This window comes from Cygnus atratus, chromosome 2 (assembly GCF_013377495.2).
Source record: "Cygnus atratus isolate AKBS03 ecotype Queensland, Australia chromosome 2, CAtr_DNAZoo_HiC_assembly, whole genome shotgun sequence".
Taxonomy (NCBI): Eukaryota; Metazoa; Chordata; class Aves; order Anseriformes; family Anatidae; genus Cygnus; species Cygnus atratus.
In genome coordinates, this window is record NC_066363.1 from 37,960,549 (window position 1) to 37,982,688 (window position 22,140).

At 36.4% G+C, this 22,140-nt stretch overlaps 1 protein-coding gene across 4 annotated transcripts in view; it reads right to left on the reverse strand.

Moving 5' to 3' along the window:
* TBC1D5 (TBC1 domain family member 5) overlaps positions 1-22,140 on the reverse strand; it is a 323,220-nt gene that overhangs the window by 43,112 nt on the left and 257,968 nt on the right. For 3 of the 4 annotated variants that reach the window (XM_035556416.2, XM_050708886.1, XM_050708887.1), the window contains 4 exons: positions 18,148-18,233; positions 13,441-13,718; positions 9,205-9,270; positions 3,215-3,378 (listed from right to left, as the gene is read on the reverse strand). In XM_035556416.2, the coding sequence (XP_035412309.1) occupies positions 3,215-3,378; positions 9,205-9,270; positions 13,441-13,718; positions 18,148-18,233 (594 nt within the window). The remainder of the gene's footprint in view (positions 1-3,214; positions 3,379-9,204; positions 9,271-13,440; positions 13,719-18,147; positions 18,234-22,140) is intronic. The other variant, XM_050708888.1, reaches the window with a different exon arrangement.

Here is a 22,140-nt window from a genome sequence, read left to right on the forward strand (position 1 = left end):
AGGCTATTAGTGGAGATTTTCTGGAACTTTATTCCAGCTAGATTGACCCAGCCAGAAGACAATGGGCACTGAACTTATATTGCTACGTTCCTGTTCTTATTTATGGGAAGGAGACTCCAGAAATTGCAACCTATCAGAAAGCAGTAAGGAGGAAGAGAGGTATTTCACCGCTGAGCACACAAAAAAACAACCTTTCAAACACTTTTGGAGGGTCTCACATTAGCACACAGCTTAATGCTTCTCAGTAATAACGTGAATAACATCAGGCTGCCATCGGCTGCCAAAATATGATCTGATATTGTGCATTCAGCCCTGAGGCTATATATTCACTTCCTTAACTAAATAAAGCTGGGGACATCTGTTTCTGTCAACAGCAGTAAAAATGTCATTCAATTGATCTTTGGATTTGAGAGGAAAAAAAAATCCAGAAGACTAAATATAACACAAATGTTAATATCTTATTAAGTCCTTAATAAGAGAAATGGAGACATCCTGTTCCTGGAGGCAATGAATCAAGTTAAGTATTATGATTATAACTCTTCCAAACAAAGTCCAACTTGTTGGACAGACTTTGGGAAAGAAAAAATTTAGACAAGTCTTATTCCAGTTTATCCTGTCACAAAATCACAGAACGGTTGAGGTTGGAAGGGACCTCTGGAGGTCAGCTGGTCTAACCCCCCTGCTCACACAGGGCCATCTACAGCTGGTTGCACAGGACCATGTCCACGTGGCTTTTGAACATTTCCAATGAGGGAGACTCAACATCTCTGGGCAACCTGTTCCAGTGCTCGGTCACCCACACAGTGCTCCAGTTCCTTCATCATCTTTGCGGCCCTTTGTTGGACAACCTCCAGTGTGTCCACATCTCTCTTATATGGGGGAGTCCAAAACCGGACCTGTGATACGGGTGATGATGACTTTCCCGTTCATCCTTTGACAATGCCACAGGAATGTCCTCTGGTATGTGGGAATCACCTTTTTTAATTCCACGTTGAAGGACATATTTTTATGTATGCATTCCATTCCTACTTTTTCCTTGAGAAGAACATTAATTAGAATTAAAAAGATGAAGGGGAAATAGATTCTTCTTCATCCATTACACACAGAATGACTGCTTTTAAAAGCATCTTTATAAAAAGTGATCGATGCATGGCCATGTTCCAACAAAGGTAATTTCCGCAATGCTAAGTAATATAATCTCAGTGATTATTAGAGAAAAATGTAAAAATGTAAAACAGCTCAGTTTTTATAAATAAAATGAAGATGTGAATCCATTATGTTTTCAAGTTTTTTTTTTCTTTTTCTTTTTTTTTTTTCCCTTTAGAAAACAGCTGTAAAGGAAGCAACCATAAGACTGGAGAATCCTGATGCAACTGTTTCTGGACCTTAGGATGAGAACTCTTTGGGGTTTTCTTTAAATAGAACACTAGAAATCACGAAATTTACAGGAAAATATAAACTACAACATAATCTTAAAGAATTAAAGAATAGATTTAAACAAACCTTTTCCTATCAGAGCTGCTATCATTTTTTTTTCCCTATATGAAAAGTCAGTCAGAAACAAACACAAGGAGACATAGACTTTGGTAGCCTAAAACCTTTCCTAGCTGTTCAGTCATTCAAGGCTACAATGTAAAGTTTATCACAGTTCAAACAATGTCTTTAAAAATCAATGCTCAGCTTAGATTATCACGACTACCTGTCTGTTGAAAATTATCATAAGGACTACATACGTGTTCCAATTAGTATCTTTGTTCAAAATCCTTGATAAAGATTAATAAAATTTCACTAATACGGGAAATTATTTATCTGAAAATGTATTGATCATTAATAGACTGTAATTGACTCTGAGTGTTATCATGAAAAATTCTTCTGTCTCCTATTAGAGAACTGAGGAGGAATTATTCTTAAACTCTACTGAAGTGCAAAAAACCTAAGTCCTGGCTGGGATAAAAGTTGTAAACAAAATTTGGATTTAGATCTTATTGAACTGAATAAAAGGAGAATTTTAATATTGGTATATTTATTTTTCTTCAACTCTTAAGGACAAGCAGAAAGATATAGAGTTGGTTTTAGCTTTAAATTCATTCTGATGTATCTTAAATGAATACAACCCAAAATTAAGGCTTCTTGTTAACTAACTACAATGCACAATTTTTCTTTAGGCATCAATGAAGAATACAGAACAAGAATTAAACCTTCTTTTTTATTGCATAAAAACTAAAAAAAAAAAGGATGTGCAAAGTTATGCATTTCATTAAAACATTTTAAGTATCAAATTGAAAATATAATGTGACTATTAATAACGTTTCTGCTGCTTAAGGACAAAAATGATGAGATATTCAGATTAATTTTTGCGCTGAATTTAGCTCTGTTTCTAAGATTTCTGAATACCTGAAGAATGCTGCAGTATAGGAATATTGCTATTACAATTCATTTTTATTGAAATCAATGGGAAGTTATATGAACATATGTTGATAAAAATGGAAGAGAGAAAAAAACCTGCCTTCATCTCGCAAAAAAACCCAACTTTTTCTGTCTATGCTAGCTGGGTTCTAATCAGCAGAAAGCCAATGGGGAACGGTTATGTAAAATAAACAAGAATACTCCTGCTCCAAGGCATATGAGATTTACCAAATTAGTGCTCCTAAAATATCACTGACTGGATGAGAATTTCTTTGGAACACACCTATGATTAATTCAAACTGATTTTCTTGGATGAAAATATTCTGTTTAAATAAAAAATGTCTTGTGGACAAATGGAAGGTCAGGGCTGTGTGAGAAATAAAACTGTGACTGCAGACTACAGATGCTACAGACACTGGGAAATCTCGTATGTATTAAAGAATTTCAGGGATAACAGATGGACATGTTTGGATCTGCTGAGCATTCATGCTCCCCACTGAACTGTTTATTAACTTCAGGGTTACACCAAAAGTCTAACAAAGCAAAGTAACTTACAGGAGTTCTTTTCTCTTTCTCAAAGGCATAAGGCACTTTCACAGTTTCAGCTCAAGTAGGATTATGGGATGGAATCCATAATGGAGATATTACTCAACAGAAACAGTTTAAATAGCTTATTTCTGCTTTTGCTGTTAATTTGAGCTGAGGGAAACATTTTCAAGTACAAGTGCTTAATGAATGAGAGAAATGATTGGCTCTAACAAGTAATGCAGTGTGACATTAAAATAGTTTAAAAAGTTAAAGAACTCACAGACTCTTTTCTGCTCATAGTCTTGCTTTGGGAACGAGAACGGGAGATTGTACTGAAAAAGGAATCCTTTTTTGATGCAGACAAAGGTGGAGATCCTGTAAATTCACGTCCTCCAGACAAGCTCTCTATGCTTGGAGATGAACTGATGTTTTTTGAAGTCTGACCTGCAAAACAAGTGTAAAGTAAGATGAGAATTAATCAGCACGCTGTTTCTTTTCCCTGTAAATACTTCCTTGTCTTTATTGATATTCACTGAGATTCACAGATAGCTCAACGCAGAATGAAATGTTGAAGTGTATCAGCATGCACTGAGATTGAAGAACTATTTTGACATACACAGAACTTGATTTTTGTATGAAAGAAAAATACAAATCTTAGTGCATATATAGGTATATATACACAAATGCACATTATATAGTATATATATATGCTATATAATATATTTATCTATATAAATATATATATATATACACCTTCCCAGTATATATACTTTATCTATAGACTGAGGAGCTTCTCTCTGCTGCATAATGAGCAAAAGTACATCTCATAACAAAAATAAATAAGTCTCATGTCATCAACACTGAAAATGAAATCCTTTTTCTCTCAACAAATATGCTCTAAAACTTGACAAAAGAAAACAAACAAGAATATCAGATTCCAAGAATGGGTTTGACATATAATATCTAGATGACAGTATCTAGACTTGCAACAGGGAACAATAACTTGACTTTGAGATAGAATTTAAGTTCTCATGCCTCAAATTTTAAGGCCATCTTCACCTAACAGATTTTGATGAAATCTACTCAGTATTTCATTACTACTAGTTCATGCATCTTTTCTAGAGAATCTAGTGTTGTCCACTTTAATGGTGAGGACACATGGGTACATGCCTGAGCTATTTCACCATGACACTGTATGTGATGAGACATTCTTTGATAAGAACCATTTCTTCCAGTTGAGGCCTGCAGAGGGTTTTGAAATATTTAATATAACTTTTTATCTGAACAACTCCAGAAGAAAAAACAATATATATGTCAGTTTTCATTAACTTTCATTATGAAAATGTTGCATTAGGACAGATGCTAGTTTTCCAAAAAAACCCTTTCAATTATCTGAGGAAGTCAATCCAGCGTGACACAAGTACAGAATTTGCCATTCTGAAAAACAAACAAACAAAAAAAACCACGTAAAACTCAGGCTTAGAATTCTTCCCTTTTCCTGTTTCGTCAGTTATTCTGATTGAAAAAATTGTTTAGCTTCTCCCTTTTCCTTTCCTTTTTTGTGTGAGCTCGTGCTTTTCATGCTACTTTTTATGGCCTTAAGAATGACCTACTGAAACTAAATCATCCAGATGTTACAAGTGCAATTTCATCTCCTCTGCAAGACCATAATCAAACTCTAAACCACCTGGCTTGCAGATGCCAGAGGTTCTTCCTTCTTTGTTCTAAACTGCTTCTGCTCCAACCAGTTTTACTCTCAGATATGCCACATACTATTGCACAGGCCTTCCAATGCACTTAGTATACGTTTTTGTACGCTTTTTGTCATTGTGGATCCACTACCAATTCTAAAAATACAAAACTAGAACTCCTTTTCTGGAATGAGTTAGCCTACCCTTCATTATGCACTGTGGTCTTCCCCCATGTTTCTGGAGGTATATAAGAAAACTAAAAGACAAAGAAATGAAAGAAAATAGACACAGAAAACGCTGCAGAAAACAAAGAAATTCATCTTTAGATACAGAAGGGGATCACGTATGTTGAGTTCAAACATCTTAAATAAAGGTAAACAGCTAGCAGGAACTACTCGTACAGAAACATCTTAATATTATTCAGTCATTTAAGATCTAGAGCAGTAACTGTTCTCAAAGTGGTGTGCAAATCAGCACTGTCACGCTTGGCCAGGGCCACCTGCAGGGTGGAGACAAAGCTCGAGCCAAATTCTCTGTGGCAGTTGACCTACATGGCATATATTGCACAGGCACAGCCACACAAAAACAGTAATTCACATTTTCTACAGGGAATAAATACAGATCCATTTAAAACGTCACCTCAGCAAAAGGACTAACAGATTGAACTAGCAAAGAATATAACATACCACGTGACAAAACGGACCAAAAAGGACAAAAACCAGGAAAGGATATGAGTTTAATATTCCTAAAGCTTTCTGGAAGAAAAATGGCATACAAACTGTTTCCTACTTTCTCCTGCATTATTTTGCTCTTCTCTCTGATGACTGTCCTACACTTTATGTCCTGCTTCTCATACTCCTATGGACACTGTTCTGCCACTTCTTCCTCTTCTTTGGACTCCTTCACTTTGCTTGTTGTACTTCTGTGACTTCCTTGCTACAACTTTTTCCATTCTCTATTCTTCCCTTCCCACCAAGTTCATTGAATTGCATTTTTCTGCTGCTTCTCAGAAAGTCACGTATCATCATTCTCTAGTCACGTATCATGTACCCCTCAGTCTCAACAGCTTCCTTCAGGTGCAGGAAATGGAGGCTGTAAGAGCTCACTTAACTTTTGCCTTCAAATTTTATAGCGAGATGGGATATGCACTAATTAGATGAACATGAATCTCCAATTCTGTAAATAATTCTAGAGGTGGAAAAGAACAAAACACTGCATGGCAAACAGCAGAAATAATTCAGTCACAAGGAAGTTTTAAGAAGATTTCTGATTTTAGGATAAAATCATGTCACTTGGCAACACCATTATCCTTACAGTTGCCTTTATGTAAGAAGACTTCTCATGCATTTCTTACTGGCAATTTACAATGTAAGTCTGGTTTTACATTAGGTAAGACTTAAAAATAGTTTTGGCACAGATGAGATGGCACATTTTAGCAAATAAAGCATTTATAAAAGAAAATCAAATAGCTAAGCCAAAGTAGCCAATATAAATGCTATACAAAAAAAAAAAACCCTGTAAGATGTACAAAATAAACTACAATAAAAAATATTGTTTTACATATAAATTAGACTAAATGGGCTTTCTTTCCCATCCTAGTAAGAAGATAACTTCCACATAAGGTTAAAAACAAAAAAAGGTTAAACAAAGAACAACGTATGTATTTCACAAACTTCTCCAGTCATGATCTGTGCTTAGCCATGTCATCTACAATAAGCAGATTATGTAGCAAAATTTCACAGCTAACATTGAGAGAGAGATGCTTTAAATATATTTGATGAACCCATGCATATGATACAATACAGCTTGGTAAAATGAGGGGAAAAATGCTTCATAATATTTTTTTTTTTCTATTTTTCGTTCTTCAAAAAAAAAAGTCCAGAATATAATAGGAAGTTGAAAAGACAGAAGTATCCCTGTGGCAAACGCTTTGCTTACTAAACAGCTACTCTTGAAAAGACGGACCACAGTTTAGAGGACTAGAATATATACCTACTTGCATAACCAAACAAGAGAAGAAATATGTATAACTGGGATTTTGTGGAGAGAACAATACAACTGTTGTAAAAGGAAATTTGCTCAAACAGCACCAAGAGCTTTGAATACTCAGGTTATTATGGACTGTAAAATATAATAAAGATGAAAAATAAAAACAACACAAGATGTAATAAAATTAAAATGGAGATACGCCAAAACAGAAGTACATTTTATACCAAATGGAAGGTAACAAGAAAGCTTGGGATTCTTACCCTGCTGCATGAGTAAGCAAATTTGAGAAAATTATCATCAGGAAACTTATATTTTTATGCTGACCCCAACCATGTGAACAACACTGAGACATGGATTATTTAGGGGATGTGATTAGTAATTATGCAAGACAAAGAATAACACATATGAAGAATTAGAGTGTGCTTGTTGAAAGTCATAAAGGAGAGTTCTTGTACTGTAACAGGCTTTTCTAATATCCAAAGGAGTAATCAGTTTTACAACTGGAAATAAGAAGAAAGCTGTAAGACAATTCACACCAATCAAACATATTTTCCCTACTGTATAAAGCTACCTGTGATGCTCCCAACACAGTAGTTTAGCAGAGCTACAGCAAGGACAGTTAACTGAAGTCACCACAGCGCTTCTGAAATCTGTCAGATGTATTATGCATGCATCAATTTTTGAGGCATTAACAATCCTCTTGTAAGACTGAAAATACAATACAACACCAATGCTGAGATTTCAGGGTCTCAGGCGGATTAAACACAAAATGCCATTTGTATCTTTTCTGTAGTGTGTCTCATTGATTCAGCATGTTTCTTAACCAGTAGTGTGAAACATTCTCCTCACTCAATAGCTCAGGATCATTCGAGAGAGTTTCTAATATTGGAATATTCCTCAGTAAAAAAAGGCAAGTAAAAATAAAACAGAATTCTTACCCTCAACACACAAACAAAATACACGAAGTGATACAACAATCTACATTTACTAACTAACCAAGCACATCTCATTCTTCTTCATCAGCTCAGTGAGCAACCCAAGAGCATCACTTAAGACTAATTTTCTTCTGCTCATTCTATCAATCTCTGATAAATACATTATGCTTTAATTGATCAGATAGAAGCCACCTCTCTGACCACCTAAACACATACCAGAAAGTCCTAAAGCCTGTATGAATCATACTGAAGAAACCATAAGAATGGAAATCAAATAAATGCTTAAGAGGAACACAGAAAGAGATAAGGACCCCTGATGTTAACAGTAGTCAGAACACATTACTGCAAAGGATGCCTTAAAAATATATATATGCACACAAAAATCCATAAATAGTTCACAGTAATGATGCACTGGGCTTCATGCACTAAAAATACATACCCTTCTGAGACTACAGGGAGCAGTGTAACCTCCATGTGCTGGCTTCTAACTCTCTACTTGCATGTTGCTAAAGATTATTGGGGCCAACACTAGGGTTACAAACGCTCCGTTTCAAAACCATTTGGAAAATACACAGATGAGGTAGTGAGAAAAGGGACTGAACTGTTGGTGTTGCCAGCAGGTCAGAGGGTGGAGATGTGCAATGTCTTGAGAAGAAGATGGGAAGTTCAAAAATAATGTGATCTATAATAAGGATCTACAATGAAGTGAAAAGAAGATGACAAAAGGAGTGGAGAAGACTTACGATGAAAGAAAAGCGAACTGCAAGTCTTACAAAGTTTGAGTTTAGTTGTAAGGGAGATAACCATGATCTTTGGAGGGCTCTAACTCCATAGCTATAGGAGAATATAGGAAAAATCAAAGGAGACATGCACAGGTGGCATACAAAACCAATGGCTCGCTCTCTCTTTGGCCCTTACAGAGAAAAGAATAGCTATCACAGTTATAAGGAGAGTGAAGGACAAAGATACCAAAAAGAACAGAAGCAAGGCACAATCTATAATTCAGAACCATTCAGATCTCTCATCTATTACTCTCTATTTGCCATAGTCAGGATGTAGAGTATTAAAATCTGCAAAAAGAATGACATGAGTTTTATAGAAAAAATTTTTAAACTTCAGATAAATTAGATTCTTTTTTTTTTTCCCTACAATGAAATGGGAACAAAGGCTTCCAGCACTTCTAAAATTTATGCAAACCAACTCATCACACATATGTGTATGCTTATTTCAGAGCAAGGCAGGAAAGCTTCTCTTTAGTTAAAAGCATTAATGCTGACGTCCGACTCAAAATACCTGCCCCAAACACAACAACAGGGAAGCTGTGTGACTAAACGGGAGGCTGATGGTCAAATAGCCCCACATGTCGAAGTGTGAAATGGACTACAAACTACAAGGCAAGTGCAGACTGTCAACGAGGACAGATGCTGGCATACGGGAACGTGACCGCAGAGCCATACACAGCAGAGTCGGGGAGGGATGAAGCAAAGCTGCTTTTTTTTTTTCCTTCTACACAACAGTGCCGCTTGGTGGATGGACAATGGCAATGAACGGGGAATGGAGACGCCACAGATGAAGAAAACCCGCGGGGGTCCCTCGGCAGCCCCACGGTGATGCTGAAGGCACGAAACCACTCGCCGTTGTCACGGCAACTGTACCTGGGTGGGCTGGGGGGTTCTGCGCAGGAGCAGGCCGCGCGGCATCGCTGCCCCTGGCCGCCTCGCCTGGTGGACAAACAGACACGTTAGAAGGGTTTCCAAGCACACGCAGTTCACCCAAGTAAAGACCTGCAACTTCTCGTTTTGTTCAGCAGCGAGGCCCCAGCGTGAACAGGATATATGTTGTAGGAGAGCCCCCTGAGGTGAGGCAAAGGCGAATGGCACGTTTTAACAGCCAGTGTATTACATGCTGCTTCCATGCACACGGAGAAAAGCAGTGGTTTCAGCAGTGTTCACAATCTGAACTATCTACAACAAACAGGCAAAAACATCCTGTTTCTGGCTTTTCTGCCATTCTGCTTGTTTGGCAGTATCATGTTCATGCTGTGAAGAAAATTTCATAATTACCTAAGAATACTTACATATACATATATTTTTTTTTTTAAAGGAAAAAAACATTTTAAGTCAGTATCTTATTCCTCTCACTCATTTTTAGTTCTGCTGTCAGTCAGTACAAATCCTTTTTCCTTCAGAAAGAGCATACTCATTTTCTAGGCATAGTTCCTAACTAATTCTACATACGGAGATAATTTCGTTAGGGCATATTAGGTGACTGTGGAAATTCTATTCCTGCTACAACAAATACCTCAGAAGCATCAACTCATAAAAATAAACAGAAGCCTGGAAACACTTTAAATAGCTGATCAGAGTTTTGGCAGAACTTCCTCTTCAAACTGGTCCTCTAATGTGTCCTTGTGATAAAGTGCCATTCAAATCAAAAATCCTTTTGGCTTTCATTGAGAAAGGACCTAGAAGGAAAACTGTATCTTGCACTATCAGGGAAGAAGTGAAAGAGAAATGCTTATTCTTCTGGCAACACATTGGCATTTGGTAATCAAAGATTATGCAGTTTTTGAATGCTCAAGAATCTGGTTAAATGCAAAGGCAACAATTCTGCTTTTTTTTTTCTTTTTTCCAGATTTTTTCATTCTCAGTATTTTTGTCTTTCAATACCACAAACTCAACTTGACAGTCCAATGAACTCTAGATTTAAATGTAACATTTGTGCCAATGAATTCTTTCATTGTGAAAGATCAAAAAGAATCAAAAGACTATTTTAATCCTTTTTGTATTAGCAGCCTACCTTGCATAAGTAATCAGTAATGATACCCAGTCTTCTGTGCTGAGGACAGGCTGAATGGGATTAATATATTATTAGGAGGAACTGATTTTCCAATTAGGTGTCTGGATACTTTGTTCAACTGTGATTTGTAATGTTGAAGACTCATCTGGAATTACAGACTTGCAATTATGTTTTTTTTTTTTTAAAGTATGTCTGCTGTTTTTCCATGTATGTTCTCTAAATTTTATGCATTTTTTAAAGAAATTCAGCAAGTGCAAAAACTTTGGAAAGAGAAACAATTCCTACTGATGATACAAAATAACCATCCCTCACACAGCACAGCAACTGCCACCCCTTGAGGTGGATGCATGAGTGACACCTGCCACTGCTGCTGGTTTGTGACACAAGTGCTAACTGTGCCAAAGCAGAGCTGTTAAAGCTGGGATAGGATTATTTTGCCAGTCCTTCAAGACATTTTGTTACCGATGACTTCTTCACACTTCATACAAAGGCACTGAATTTAATCTCTTCAAACTTACAGCACTCTACATGTTAATTTAAATTATCAACACTACTTGAGCATTCAAAACCTGAGAGGACTAATATGATATGAAAAAAATGGATAGCTTTCATTACTGACTTGATCCCTGTCAGATGTACAGCATTTCATTCTTTGGGTATATTGTCCAACTGAACATCTGTGAGTAGCAGATCAATTGGAAGTGCAAATGACTATCAACTCAAATGCAAAATGCATGCCTCTGCCTATCTCAGCTAAATAACCAAGCTCCAGGAGGTTAAGGGGAGCTGAAAACACAGTGAAGAACAGGAACATTAGACAGTTAGATACAGCTTGTCAGTGACTTGATAGCCTTATAGTTATAAACCATACCAAGCAGCTTTTAGAAACCCAAAAGCTAGAGCAGAAGCCAGAGTTCAGTAAAAGCCAGTGCACAAAATCAAAAGGCACTTAAAGCTAAGGAGTTCAGTACAAACAGAGTAAGTGGAATAAGAGTTTCTCTGGATATGTCTGTTTGTCCTAAATCCCTGGCCCCTGAAGCGCTTTGTTCAAACCTGCCAGGAAGTGCTCTCATCCACTGCAGATCCACCGCCCACAGTACTTTCTTAAGGTGATGATACTGTCTTCTCAAAAAGAACTTAAAAGACTCACTTTTAAGAATGGGCGGAGATGATGCTATGCGCCATTTGGGCATCTCTTAAAAAATATAAGTTACAGTGCTTGCAAAAGTAGTTAGCTGCCATCATTCAAAATTTCAATCCAACTACAGGCAACATACTGATAACTGTATAGATCTGGAACAACAAACATGGCACTAGCACATAAAATAAAACTCATTGTCATCTCAACTGATTAAAGAAGGTGTATTTACATTTTGTTGCCTTTAAATTATGTCTGCAAAAGTTGTAGCAAATACAGATATTCTGTTGATGTAGAAATATGTGCACAGCTTGTGCATGACAATCACCAAAGCCTAACCACAGTTTTTATTCTGATTGTTATATGGAAAGTGTCAGGTGTGTTTCTGGACTATGCCACAATTTTGTTAACATATAGGAGCATAAACAGGGCCATCCTTGATCAGCTAGATCAGTATTAAGCTACGACTGATTCCACCTACAGACGGTGCTTACAGATTTTTTCACATTAAACAAGGAAAAGAAAATCACCATCTATCTAAGGACCACTTTTCAACCCAGAAGGTATAAAATCAGGCATGTGATAATGGAATTATGGAACTTTTTTAAAAAAGCAAATAAAAGAACCTGTTCAAAACTGTGGAAATAACTTCCTTCTAGACCTAATTTTAGTTCCATTGACTTAAGCAGGATCTGCATCAAGGATTCAAACAGGAGTGTACACAAAAATTGTAAATAAAAACCAAATGACGCCACTGTATGGCAAGAAATTACTGCATTTCAGTTTCACATTTGCACAGTCTTGGGGACTGTAAAACCCTTGCTGGAGCCATTTTGGAGGTTCTAGGATTCTGAGAGAAGCTACAAATCTGGATTTTGCCAAGCAGCTGTAGCGGCCCTTACGGAATTACCTGCATCTCTCTGCTTCGTGAGAACAGCTGTACCCCTGAATTCTGCTCACTCAGTATCTCTTGGAGAAGCGGTGCGTCATGCAAGGACTAAGTTTGGACCACAAGGGTGCCATGGGACAGAGAAAGAACCATCGATCTGAGCTATGGAAGTGTCATTTCCTTTCTCTTAGGCTTTCAAATCTTGTGAAAAACATTATGCAATACTATGCAATTGTTCAGTGCAACCAGCACCTTGACCAGCCCTCACACAACCATTACTTAGGAAGAGTTGCTAGAAGCAGCAGACACAGTATTGCTCTGCATACTCCTTGCAAAGACCATACTGCCATAGGCTGTTTGAAGATGAAAAGCAGAAATATGTTTTGAGCCTAGCAGAGCATAAGGAACAACTACCAAAACTGAGCTCATTGACTTTGTTGTTCGAATAAACTGTCCTTCAAAAATATTTAAAAAAAGGCTCCAGGAAAAGTATTTATTAAATAGAAAAAGTGCAGAGGGCCATCACGAATTATTATAAGGCAAATATATGTCATTGTTCAAATAATTTCTCAAGTAAGCTCCACACATTCTAGAGGGAATAAGATTTTGTTTATTAAGAATTACTCTGTAACTGATCTAACATCCTGCAGTCATACTTGGCTAATATTGTTATGCATGGGATTTGTGCCAATAACCTGAAAAAACACCTGTATGAAATTAGTCTTACAGTTAAAAAAACATTGCATTTAAAAGACTGCAAAATTAACGTATAGCAAGATAGATAATGTCTACGGCAACACTGAAGTTTGCTGGTATGTTTCATGTAACTTGCTGTTAATATTTTTTTCAAAGGTTCAAAACTTCCTATAGTATCTGTGCATTCTTGACATAACGTCTAATTCTACATTACATTGCAAACATCCTGCTTAACAAAATCCTGTCTTTTTTGTTTCCTCCAGATGTGAACCCATCGATTGAAAAATCAATAAATGAACTTTCTTCAGTCCTTGAGGCACGTGACAACACTTCCTCCTGTGGTGGCATCGCCATGCTTTTCAGCATTACCTTTGCCCAGCTGAACTGGCATGCTTTCAGATTTCATCATTCTCTGCTGCTGCGCCTGGTGGTGGTGGTGGTGCTGCTGCTGGTGGTGGTGGTGGTGGTACTGTGGGGCTTCCGCTGTGCTGCGGATGGGCACTGCAGGTGGAGGAAAGCTGCCCCCACTGGCTGGAGGGCCCACAGCACTACCTGAAGCCATAGCTGGAGCAATCAGCTTTCGGCCAAAATTCAGCAAGCTGTTGGAGACTTTGTTGATGTTCAGTGGGGCAGCCTTAGCACTGGCACTGGAAAGAGGAAAAGAGAAATCATCACATCCTTGCCAACAGTTTTGACAGACACAGCAATGCATACATGCATTGTTTTTCAAAATGGGGAAAAAAACCCCAAGATTTGAGCAATACAAAGAACGTATTTTATCACAGTCACGCTGGAACGTACACAGGAGCCACAGGGATAACATGGTGCAGGTTTTTCCTCACCAGTAGTGGTCAAAGTCTTTTGGTCCTTTCTTCCTGAAAAATGCAAACTAAACCTAAACAAAGAATTTTGCACCACTTTTCTTAAATTGCCTTCTTAAATGAAAAAAAGTGTCAAGAAGCTATCCATGCTCTGAAGTGTCAGAAACATAAAACTTCGACTTTCTGCACTTCTTATTCCAAGACTACTTTAATATTTATTCTGTTAGATTAAATTCTCTTAAATGTTTAGAATAACTCAAACACAAACATTTCTTTTAACAAATAAAACTACTACCAGACTCTGATTTTAAGTCGGCAAAGCTACATGTCTTTTGCTCTTATTTCACCCTCTGCCCAAACTAGTCATTTCAAGCCAAGTGCTTTGTAAAGGGAATCCTGATTTCAAAAGTGATTTTGGCTGAAGAATGGCTTCAGGATATAACACATATACTGGGTCATGATTCATATCACTGTTACCTTTTATTTTTAACTACAGTGGATATTTAATTCACTTCAGTTACATGCAACGTTAAGAATGAGAAAATTACCAAACCATTTAATCTGTCTAAAATAAAGAGGCAAAGCAGCTTCTAATTCCCAGTGTAGGTGTTCACATAACCCAGAGATCAGCAAAGCCATTCCCATTTGCTCATGCAATATTTTCCCGTTTTATGTAATTAATGCTTGAAATACCCTGCACAGAAATCTATCACAATCACAGAGACCTTTCCACTCCTGATGTTTTATTTTACTGATCTACACATCAGTGATATAAATAGCTGTGTTTAAAAAATTTGAAGAAATATATTTAACTAAAAACAATACAATCATCTTACTGGGGAAAATAGTTTCACAATGTTTTGGAGTAAAAAATGAATTACAAACAAATTAATATAGATGACTTGTAACTTGTGCACGCGCCTGAAAAAGTAATTTTGATGTTAGCTTTCATATCATTTTCCTGGCTCCATATGTATGTATTTTTTCAAATACACAATATGAACACATACATGTGTATAGACCATAACCAGAAAATAACAACGGTTGAGTTGTTTAGATGAAGGATAGGTAAGATTAAAATGAGAGAAAGCAGAAGAAAGTATGTGAGCTTGCAGACTCATGAGATAGGGCTCTCCTGCCACAGACTGGTGATTAAGAAAGAGAGCAAGTCATGTATTTCTGAAAGAGCAGCAGTGTGGAGAATGATTGCAGAATATTGACTACAGGATGTTTCCACATCTCCCCATTTTATTAATTGCCACCAATATTGCAAGAAGTCTTTCTGTAGTCACCTCAGAGTAACAGACAAAGTAACTACAAAAAGAGTAATTGCAGGTTTATAAAATGCCCCTGTAGGGGACCCAAATGGTTTCAAAAGCAAAATAAATAGTCCTAATGATTTTAAGAAGGGGACATGATATAATATTTATTATTATTAAATTTTACTCTGCTACTATTTGGCAGATTTGGTTATTAATCAGTTCTCCAGGGTATGCAGAGGCACTTAAGGCAAAAAAAAAAAGAGGTTTTCTTGATTCCATCATATATATGTGGCCTCAGAAGAATCAGCACAGAGCCTTTTGTTTAATGATTTCTCCATTCCATAAAGAACACACAGATTGTAGCTTTAAAGGTGGAAGAAGAAATATCAAATGCTGCCTTAGCAGACATCAAGCAGATATCAATAGTCTGCAATGAATCTAACTGCCTCACTGATTTCAGGGCCATATCAGTAATAATTTGTTGAGATTCAGAACATGAACATTAGTGTATTTGGCATATGTTTTCTCCTTGGTCCACCAGGACTAATCCCAAGGACTGGGGTACTATGTATCCTCACTCACCTGAACCATCACCTTACAAAGAAGATAATGGCTTGCACACTGAGTCCTAGATTTGTGTTGCCTCAAAGTTTGGAGCCTTGACAATAAGCTAAAAAAAGCCTGACTTTGCACAAAAAAATAGTATTTACTGGAAGCAGAGCTTTTTCTTGGAGAGTACATAAGCAACAAAGTCACTGGATGGTTTGAGTTAACTGCATCAGTCAAATCCTGATGGTCCACAGGTGCTCGAGTCAAAGCTTTTGTAAAGAAGCAGACAGAATAGAATATAATGTTGAGATCACGGAAACTTTAAGGTTCATCTGTTTGTGTATTTGTGTCCACCAGCTTGTTGCTTTTTTTCAACTGCATGTTTGTCTAATGAATTGGTTTTCCTTCTACACTGTGTAACTTGCTGCTTTGACATATACGTAGACCAAAAGTCAGATTATTTGTATTTTTGGATGGTTGGAAAGAGAGTTCTTGAGATACTGTACCAAACAGAAACAACAAACACCAAAAATCTTCTCTAAGCCATTGTGTTCAAAACACGAATTCGAAAAATGCTTTCGACAACAATATGCAATAATGTTTTATAATTATTTGAGAATTAGAAAGGATAGTTATTGCAGTTCCTAGTACCTCTGTAAGTCTTGGTTCTGAACTGACTGCTAATGATCAACTCAGAACACATATACATACATGAAAAATAAGTAATGATGTTATCTACATTTTTTGTCAAGAGGCAGTCTTAACAAAAGTATCTGTAAGTACAATCCATTGTGTGATTTCGCTGTATTGCAGCTTCAGAAAATGAACAATAGTAAGGTGTTAGATCTCTGGAGAAGGCATGAAAAAAGCTGAAGTTCAGGAAAATAAGAACAATGTATCTATTTCTTACTGTTTAAATGTCTGATATATTAACACAAAGGATGATTACAGCCATTAAACATGGATCAATGTCTGCATTTTAGCCATCTAGATGTATCAGACATACACAACAATTACAAGAAAAATGCTGATTGATTATGTTGTACAGTTATCAGCAGATGCATTTAAAAGTAAGGCATCAGTTTAAAAATATGAATATCAAGGAGATGTGAATTCCGTTTATGAAGCAAACAATTTTGTTTCATCACAATAAGCATCATTGACCTTGACTATGAATGGTGTATTTTTAAACTAGCAGTGGGAAGATGATTCAATCTCTGCAGTTTTCTGCTAAGATAAAAATGTTTTGTTTTAAGCAAGCCTTATGCAAAGGCATTTATCTCTTCAGTAAGTAGCCATTATGAGAGATGAGAGATAAATTTATGAGTATGACAGATTAAAAAATTTTGTATGTGATAAAATAAGCAATACGTCAGAGATTTGTGAGGATATTTTACATAGAAGCAATACATGTTAGAGAGTTTTAAAGATATTTTAAATATATTATTGAGTCTGTGGAATTAAAGAGGAAAATGATCTGTTAGCTTGTCTAATCCATCTCTCTGCTCACTGCAGAAACATTTCCTGATGTTACATCCTCCAATTCTCTCTCTAGTCTAGATCTCTAGTTCTTCTCTGATCTTAACCAGATTTACCATGTCTGACCTACTCTAAATGGTCCTGTGCTGAGACAAATTTCTCTTGAGTTACTCCCCTATCTGAACTATTCTAAACAACTTCTCCTGTGTGCAATGAATTCACAGATTTAGTGGCTATTTGTGTCCTTAGAATTTAAGTTTCCAACAGGTGTCATTCCAGTTTGGGCTTTATGACTTGTTTCCACCCAAAATCCTTGAAATAATTATTCTGGCATTTCCAAATTATTATTATTTTTTAATCTGGGGCAAGTCTTGAGACCATTTAAAAAAATTAAATGAATACAACAGCTTTTGACAACCAAGAGGAGGCAACAGCCACCTGCCATCAGCACCGGCCATCCTGCCAGGCCACAGGCACCACTAGACTACATATCAACAGATAAAGTCATATTGATACAAGCCATTTCTAAAAAAAAACTGAGGAAGGAATGTTGCAAAAAGGTTTAGTAAAAATTCCTTCAAACTGGATTTACATTAATTTAACTTACACAGCTTGTGTTACATTGGTATGTAACACAACTGTAGTGCAACTAGATGTGCTACTGGAAGTATCTCAGCTGCAGAACTCACATCAATGTTTTACCCCCTGCTTTTAGTATACACATCACTGTGTATGAATCATCTTAGTCTTAAAAAATGAAGCCAGTGATTTGACCAAAGCACTATCTGTGAAACCTCCATTTTACAGGTAATAGTAAGGTAAAGATTCAGAATAAATTTCATGAACTAAGCACACGTGCTTCTAACACTACTTATGTAATTCTTGTTTGGGATAAAAGTGACTTATGGAACATTTTATTTATGTAAGATATTAGTTCAGTGAAAACATCTTCAGAAATAGCTTACCGGGTTTTATTCATCAAGTCTGCTCCACGTGCTTTGTAATAATCTAAATTTTGTTGGAACTGGTGAGTCACTGGTCTTGGATTTTTCTATTAAAAAAAAAAAAAACAAAAAAAAACCATTACCTTAACTTAAAAAAAAAAAGAACACTGTACAGGATTCAGGATTTTTCTGACAGATTTAAAGCAGAGACAAGAAGTATGTTTATTAATGAAGATTAAAAATATAAAGAGTAATTTATTTTCCCAGGATCCTGGTTTCTGAGGGCAGTAATGGTAGTTACATAAAAATGCAATATTAAAATACTTAAAAATAACACCAAATGTTACTAGTTAGCTCTTCAGGCTTAGAGAAATCAGTGTTTTTTCACACAGGGAGGGCATCGCTGGCTGCCGTGAGACTGCTTCTCACGAAATCAGTAAAATCTGGCAAAGTTCAGACACTGATCTCATTTCCTCCTTTAGCCCTGGTACAGAATTTTCCCATTGCCAAGGTAAAATGACATGGTTTTAAAGAAAATGATAGTACTAAGGACAAACCAGAGCTTGCATATTGCAACGAGCGCATTAGAAGCTTAATTGTGGGCTAAGCCAAGAAAGCTATCGAGAGCCACTAGATGGCACACGGAGCCTGTTTCTCTGTCTTTCCCCTGCTCAATACGGAAGCCACAAACAGCGCTGTTCTCCCGTAACAAATTTTTTTATAATTAATATCGAAACCAGAAGCTATTTGTTAGCTTCCACCTCTGCAAAAATGAAAGTATTTCATTGAAGCCCACTGCCTCCAATAGCTCTGAAGTCATCTTTTCTGGAGCTGATATTCTGCTGACTAGTGATGAAGCACAGAGCACAGTATTACATAAAGAATTTTGATTGAATTAATGCAACCTGAAGGACACTATCTGAAAACTTTTTTTTTTTTGAATTTGAAGTAAAAAAGTGCATATGGCTTAATCTAAAATAGCAGAGAGCTACAGAGAACCCCTTATATATATAAACATGAATTTGAGGAGAAATGGTTTAAAGTAAAGCATTTCTAGTGTAAGAAAAAACAAAATGATACATTTCAGTGTAATGATCAGATACACTGCACAAAACAGACCAAAATACTTTACAGGTATTTGCTTCAAAGGTTGGTTAATTTGTAGGCTGTTGCCTTATATTCTGATCTGCCTTCTGAAATCCTGTTAATAGCAAATATAGTTTTACTGAACTCATTTTCCATGTAACTGCAGATAACCCTCTTTCCTTGAAAACCTTCTTATTTTTGGAGGAGGTATAGGAGTTGCATTTTAACGACTAAACTATTGCATGTGTACAACAGGAGAGAGGAGGACTTAAGGAGGTGGTAGGTATCAAAAGGCAGGTATCAAAATTTCTGGGGTCAAATGTAAAGCTGGGAATTTCCAGATTGTTTCATGCAGTCAGACTTAATCTTGTATGATATGTCTCATTTCCTTTCTTTGGAAACACATTAAACATTTTAAAAATATATCCTGTTTGTGATGTTCATTAAAAAAAGAAACAACAACTAAAAGCTATTAGACAAGCATTAAAAAAATTCTCGTCTATTCTACCACCCACATTGTAATGGCCGCTGTACATTTTTCTTCTCTTGTTATAAAAACAATATTTGCATAACTCTACCCATTCATGGCTTGTAAGTCAGTCCTCATCAACTGACAGCAATAACAATGAATCAGCTTTAGTTACTATTGCTCTAGTTTGGTAATTCAATGCATTTCTATGATAATCAAATCCAAACTGATGTGATGAGGATAACTGATGGTTCTGTGACTACTCTGGAAGCAATCAAACGGTGTAACTTTTCTCCCATGAATTAAATAACTTTTTTCTTCATGTGACTTGGTGTCCATTTCCATCAGGTGGAAGATAAGAGATGGTTAAAATAGCTGGCACTTCTAATTCAAAGGGCAGCCCCTTTTGAAAAACTCACTTTGCTACTTGGTTTTGCAGTCTGTTTTCAATAACTGTATGTATTTTAAGCTTGGCAAAAACAATGGAATTTCTGTTCCACCTCCCAATGAAATAAAAAAAGATTATTACACTTTGCTTCTGTAAAAAAAAATAGAAAAGGAAGAAAAAGGAAAAGATCATGTGGAACAGTTTCTTGAAACATATTTATGCAGAAATGACAAGCAATTCAAGACACGAAAGGCTGATCTGCTATCTAGGCACTTAAAGCCTTTAATAGTAATAATGATCTAACTCGAACATATGAATGAGGCTCAGGCATTACTTTCACAGGGGCCTATTTAAATTCCTGTGTGGTTTAAAAGTATCAAAGGAAGAAGCAGTTTAAAGTAGTATTACATACAGTGAAAAAAAAGCCCTCAGAAAAAATAATGTTGGAAAAACAACATTAGAAATGCAAGATAGTAAATACCAACGGTTACTGCTACAAATCCTTTTGTAACACTACAAAGATATCCTTCAAGGAAAGTCCATTACTTAAAACAAAACAAAACAAAACAACCCCTGACATAACGTTAGCAGAAAAATGTCTGTGCAACTTTACCACAGAAACGTTAAATACTTCTGGAAAACAGCACTTCAGGCAGCAAAAACTATGGTCTGAGTTATATTGTTATGATAACATCCTTTAAATCTTACATTAATTTTAAGTATTTCAGTAATTTGGATATAAGAAGCAGAAAGGAAAACCTACAGTTACATCTCCGTATGTATTTTAAACTAATTCCCCTGTCCAAGTGTGCAGTTTGATCCATCCTGTATGTTACATGCCAAGTATTAGAACAGAAGATTAATCAAATTTATTTACAGCAAAATACAGCTTTGTTGTCTAAAACATTCACAGTAGCCACATTTTTTCCTAAACAGTGCAATTTAGAATGATCCTCTTTATATTTTTATCTACTTAGGCTAGTAAAGTTTTTCCTTTTTTTTTTTTTTCTTATTTTTTTCTTATTTTTTTCAAATCATGTAAGTATTTTGACTAGTACCTCAGATGAAATGTTTTTTCTTAAGTGGAAAATCTTGTTAAAATGACAGTAAAATCAACCCTTCAAAATAGTAATTTGTTGAATCTCCCTAATAAATTGTGTAGGGTATTAAACAGATTAACACATTTACTTTGTTTTCCCTTCTAGGGAAACAGAGTGCAGAAATCCTAGAGAAAAGCTGCCTGTGCAAGTACTACAAATCCTTCTTCCCCACAACCATTTTTAGCAGCAGTCTTCTGGTTTTACAATTATTCTATTCTTACATTTCTACTTAAAGTGTGCTCAAACTGGTGAAAACTGCCAAATTTACACTTTCAGAAGGACAACATACTAAATACAGCTATAGAAGCACATGTAGAGACAGGTGTGATTTCGGACTTTAAATATTATTATTATTATTTTTTTTTTTTTAAATTGTGTATGTCTCTTAAGGATTAGCCACAGAGGTATCTTAAGTTGTTTCAGGTACCTCTTAGCTACTTCTGATTCTGAGCCCTTTCTAGTTTTAGAAGACAGAAGCCCATCATTACCCCATTTACAGGTTGACTGCACTGTTGAAAATATCCATAAAGTATGAGCGCCCGTCATCCCTCTTCTACTCTAAGTCACAACCCAATGTACTCACTCTGAATCCCAGGGCTGGCAGGGGGGTTTTGGGGACTTTCTACTTTAATTTACTGGAAAAGGGTTGGAGCTCAGTTACAGGTTACCTGCTCTTTCCCCGGGTGAGGGGACTGAGGATGGGGTCAGAATTGCATCAGATGTAGCAGAAATTCCCTAAACTTACACGAACTGCTGAAAAACTCTTAAAATTCCCACCAGCTAAGGACTGTGCTCCGTACACTTAAGTTCTCCAGTATAAATCCTTCCCCCCCCAGCCTCCAGAGACATCCTGCGTAAGATTACCGACGGAGCTGCTATGACACAGTGAAGCGAGCTTGTGGGACACAAGTCACAGGCAGATTGCTCTGCAGCCTATCAGGAAAAACACGCTGCTGCTGTAACGTAATGTT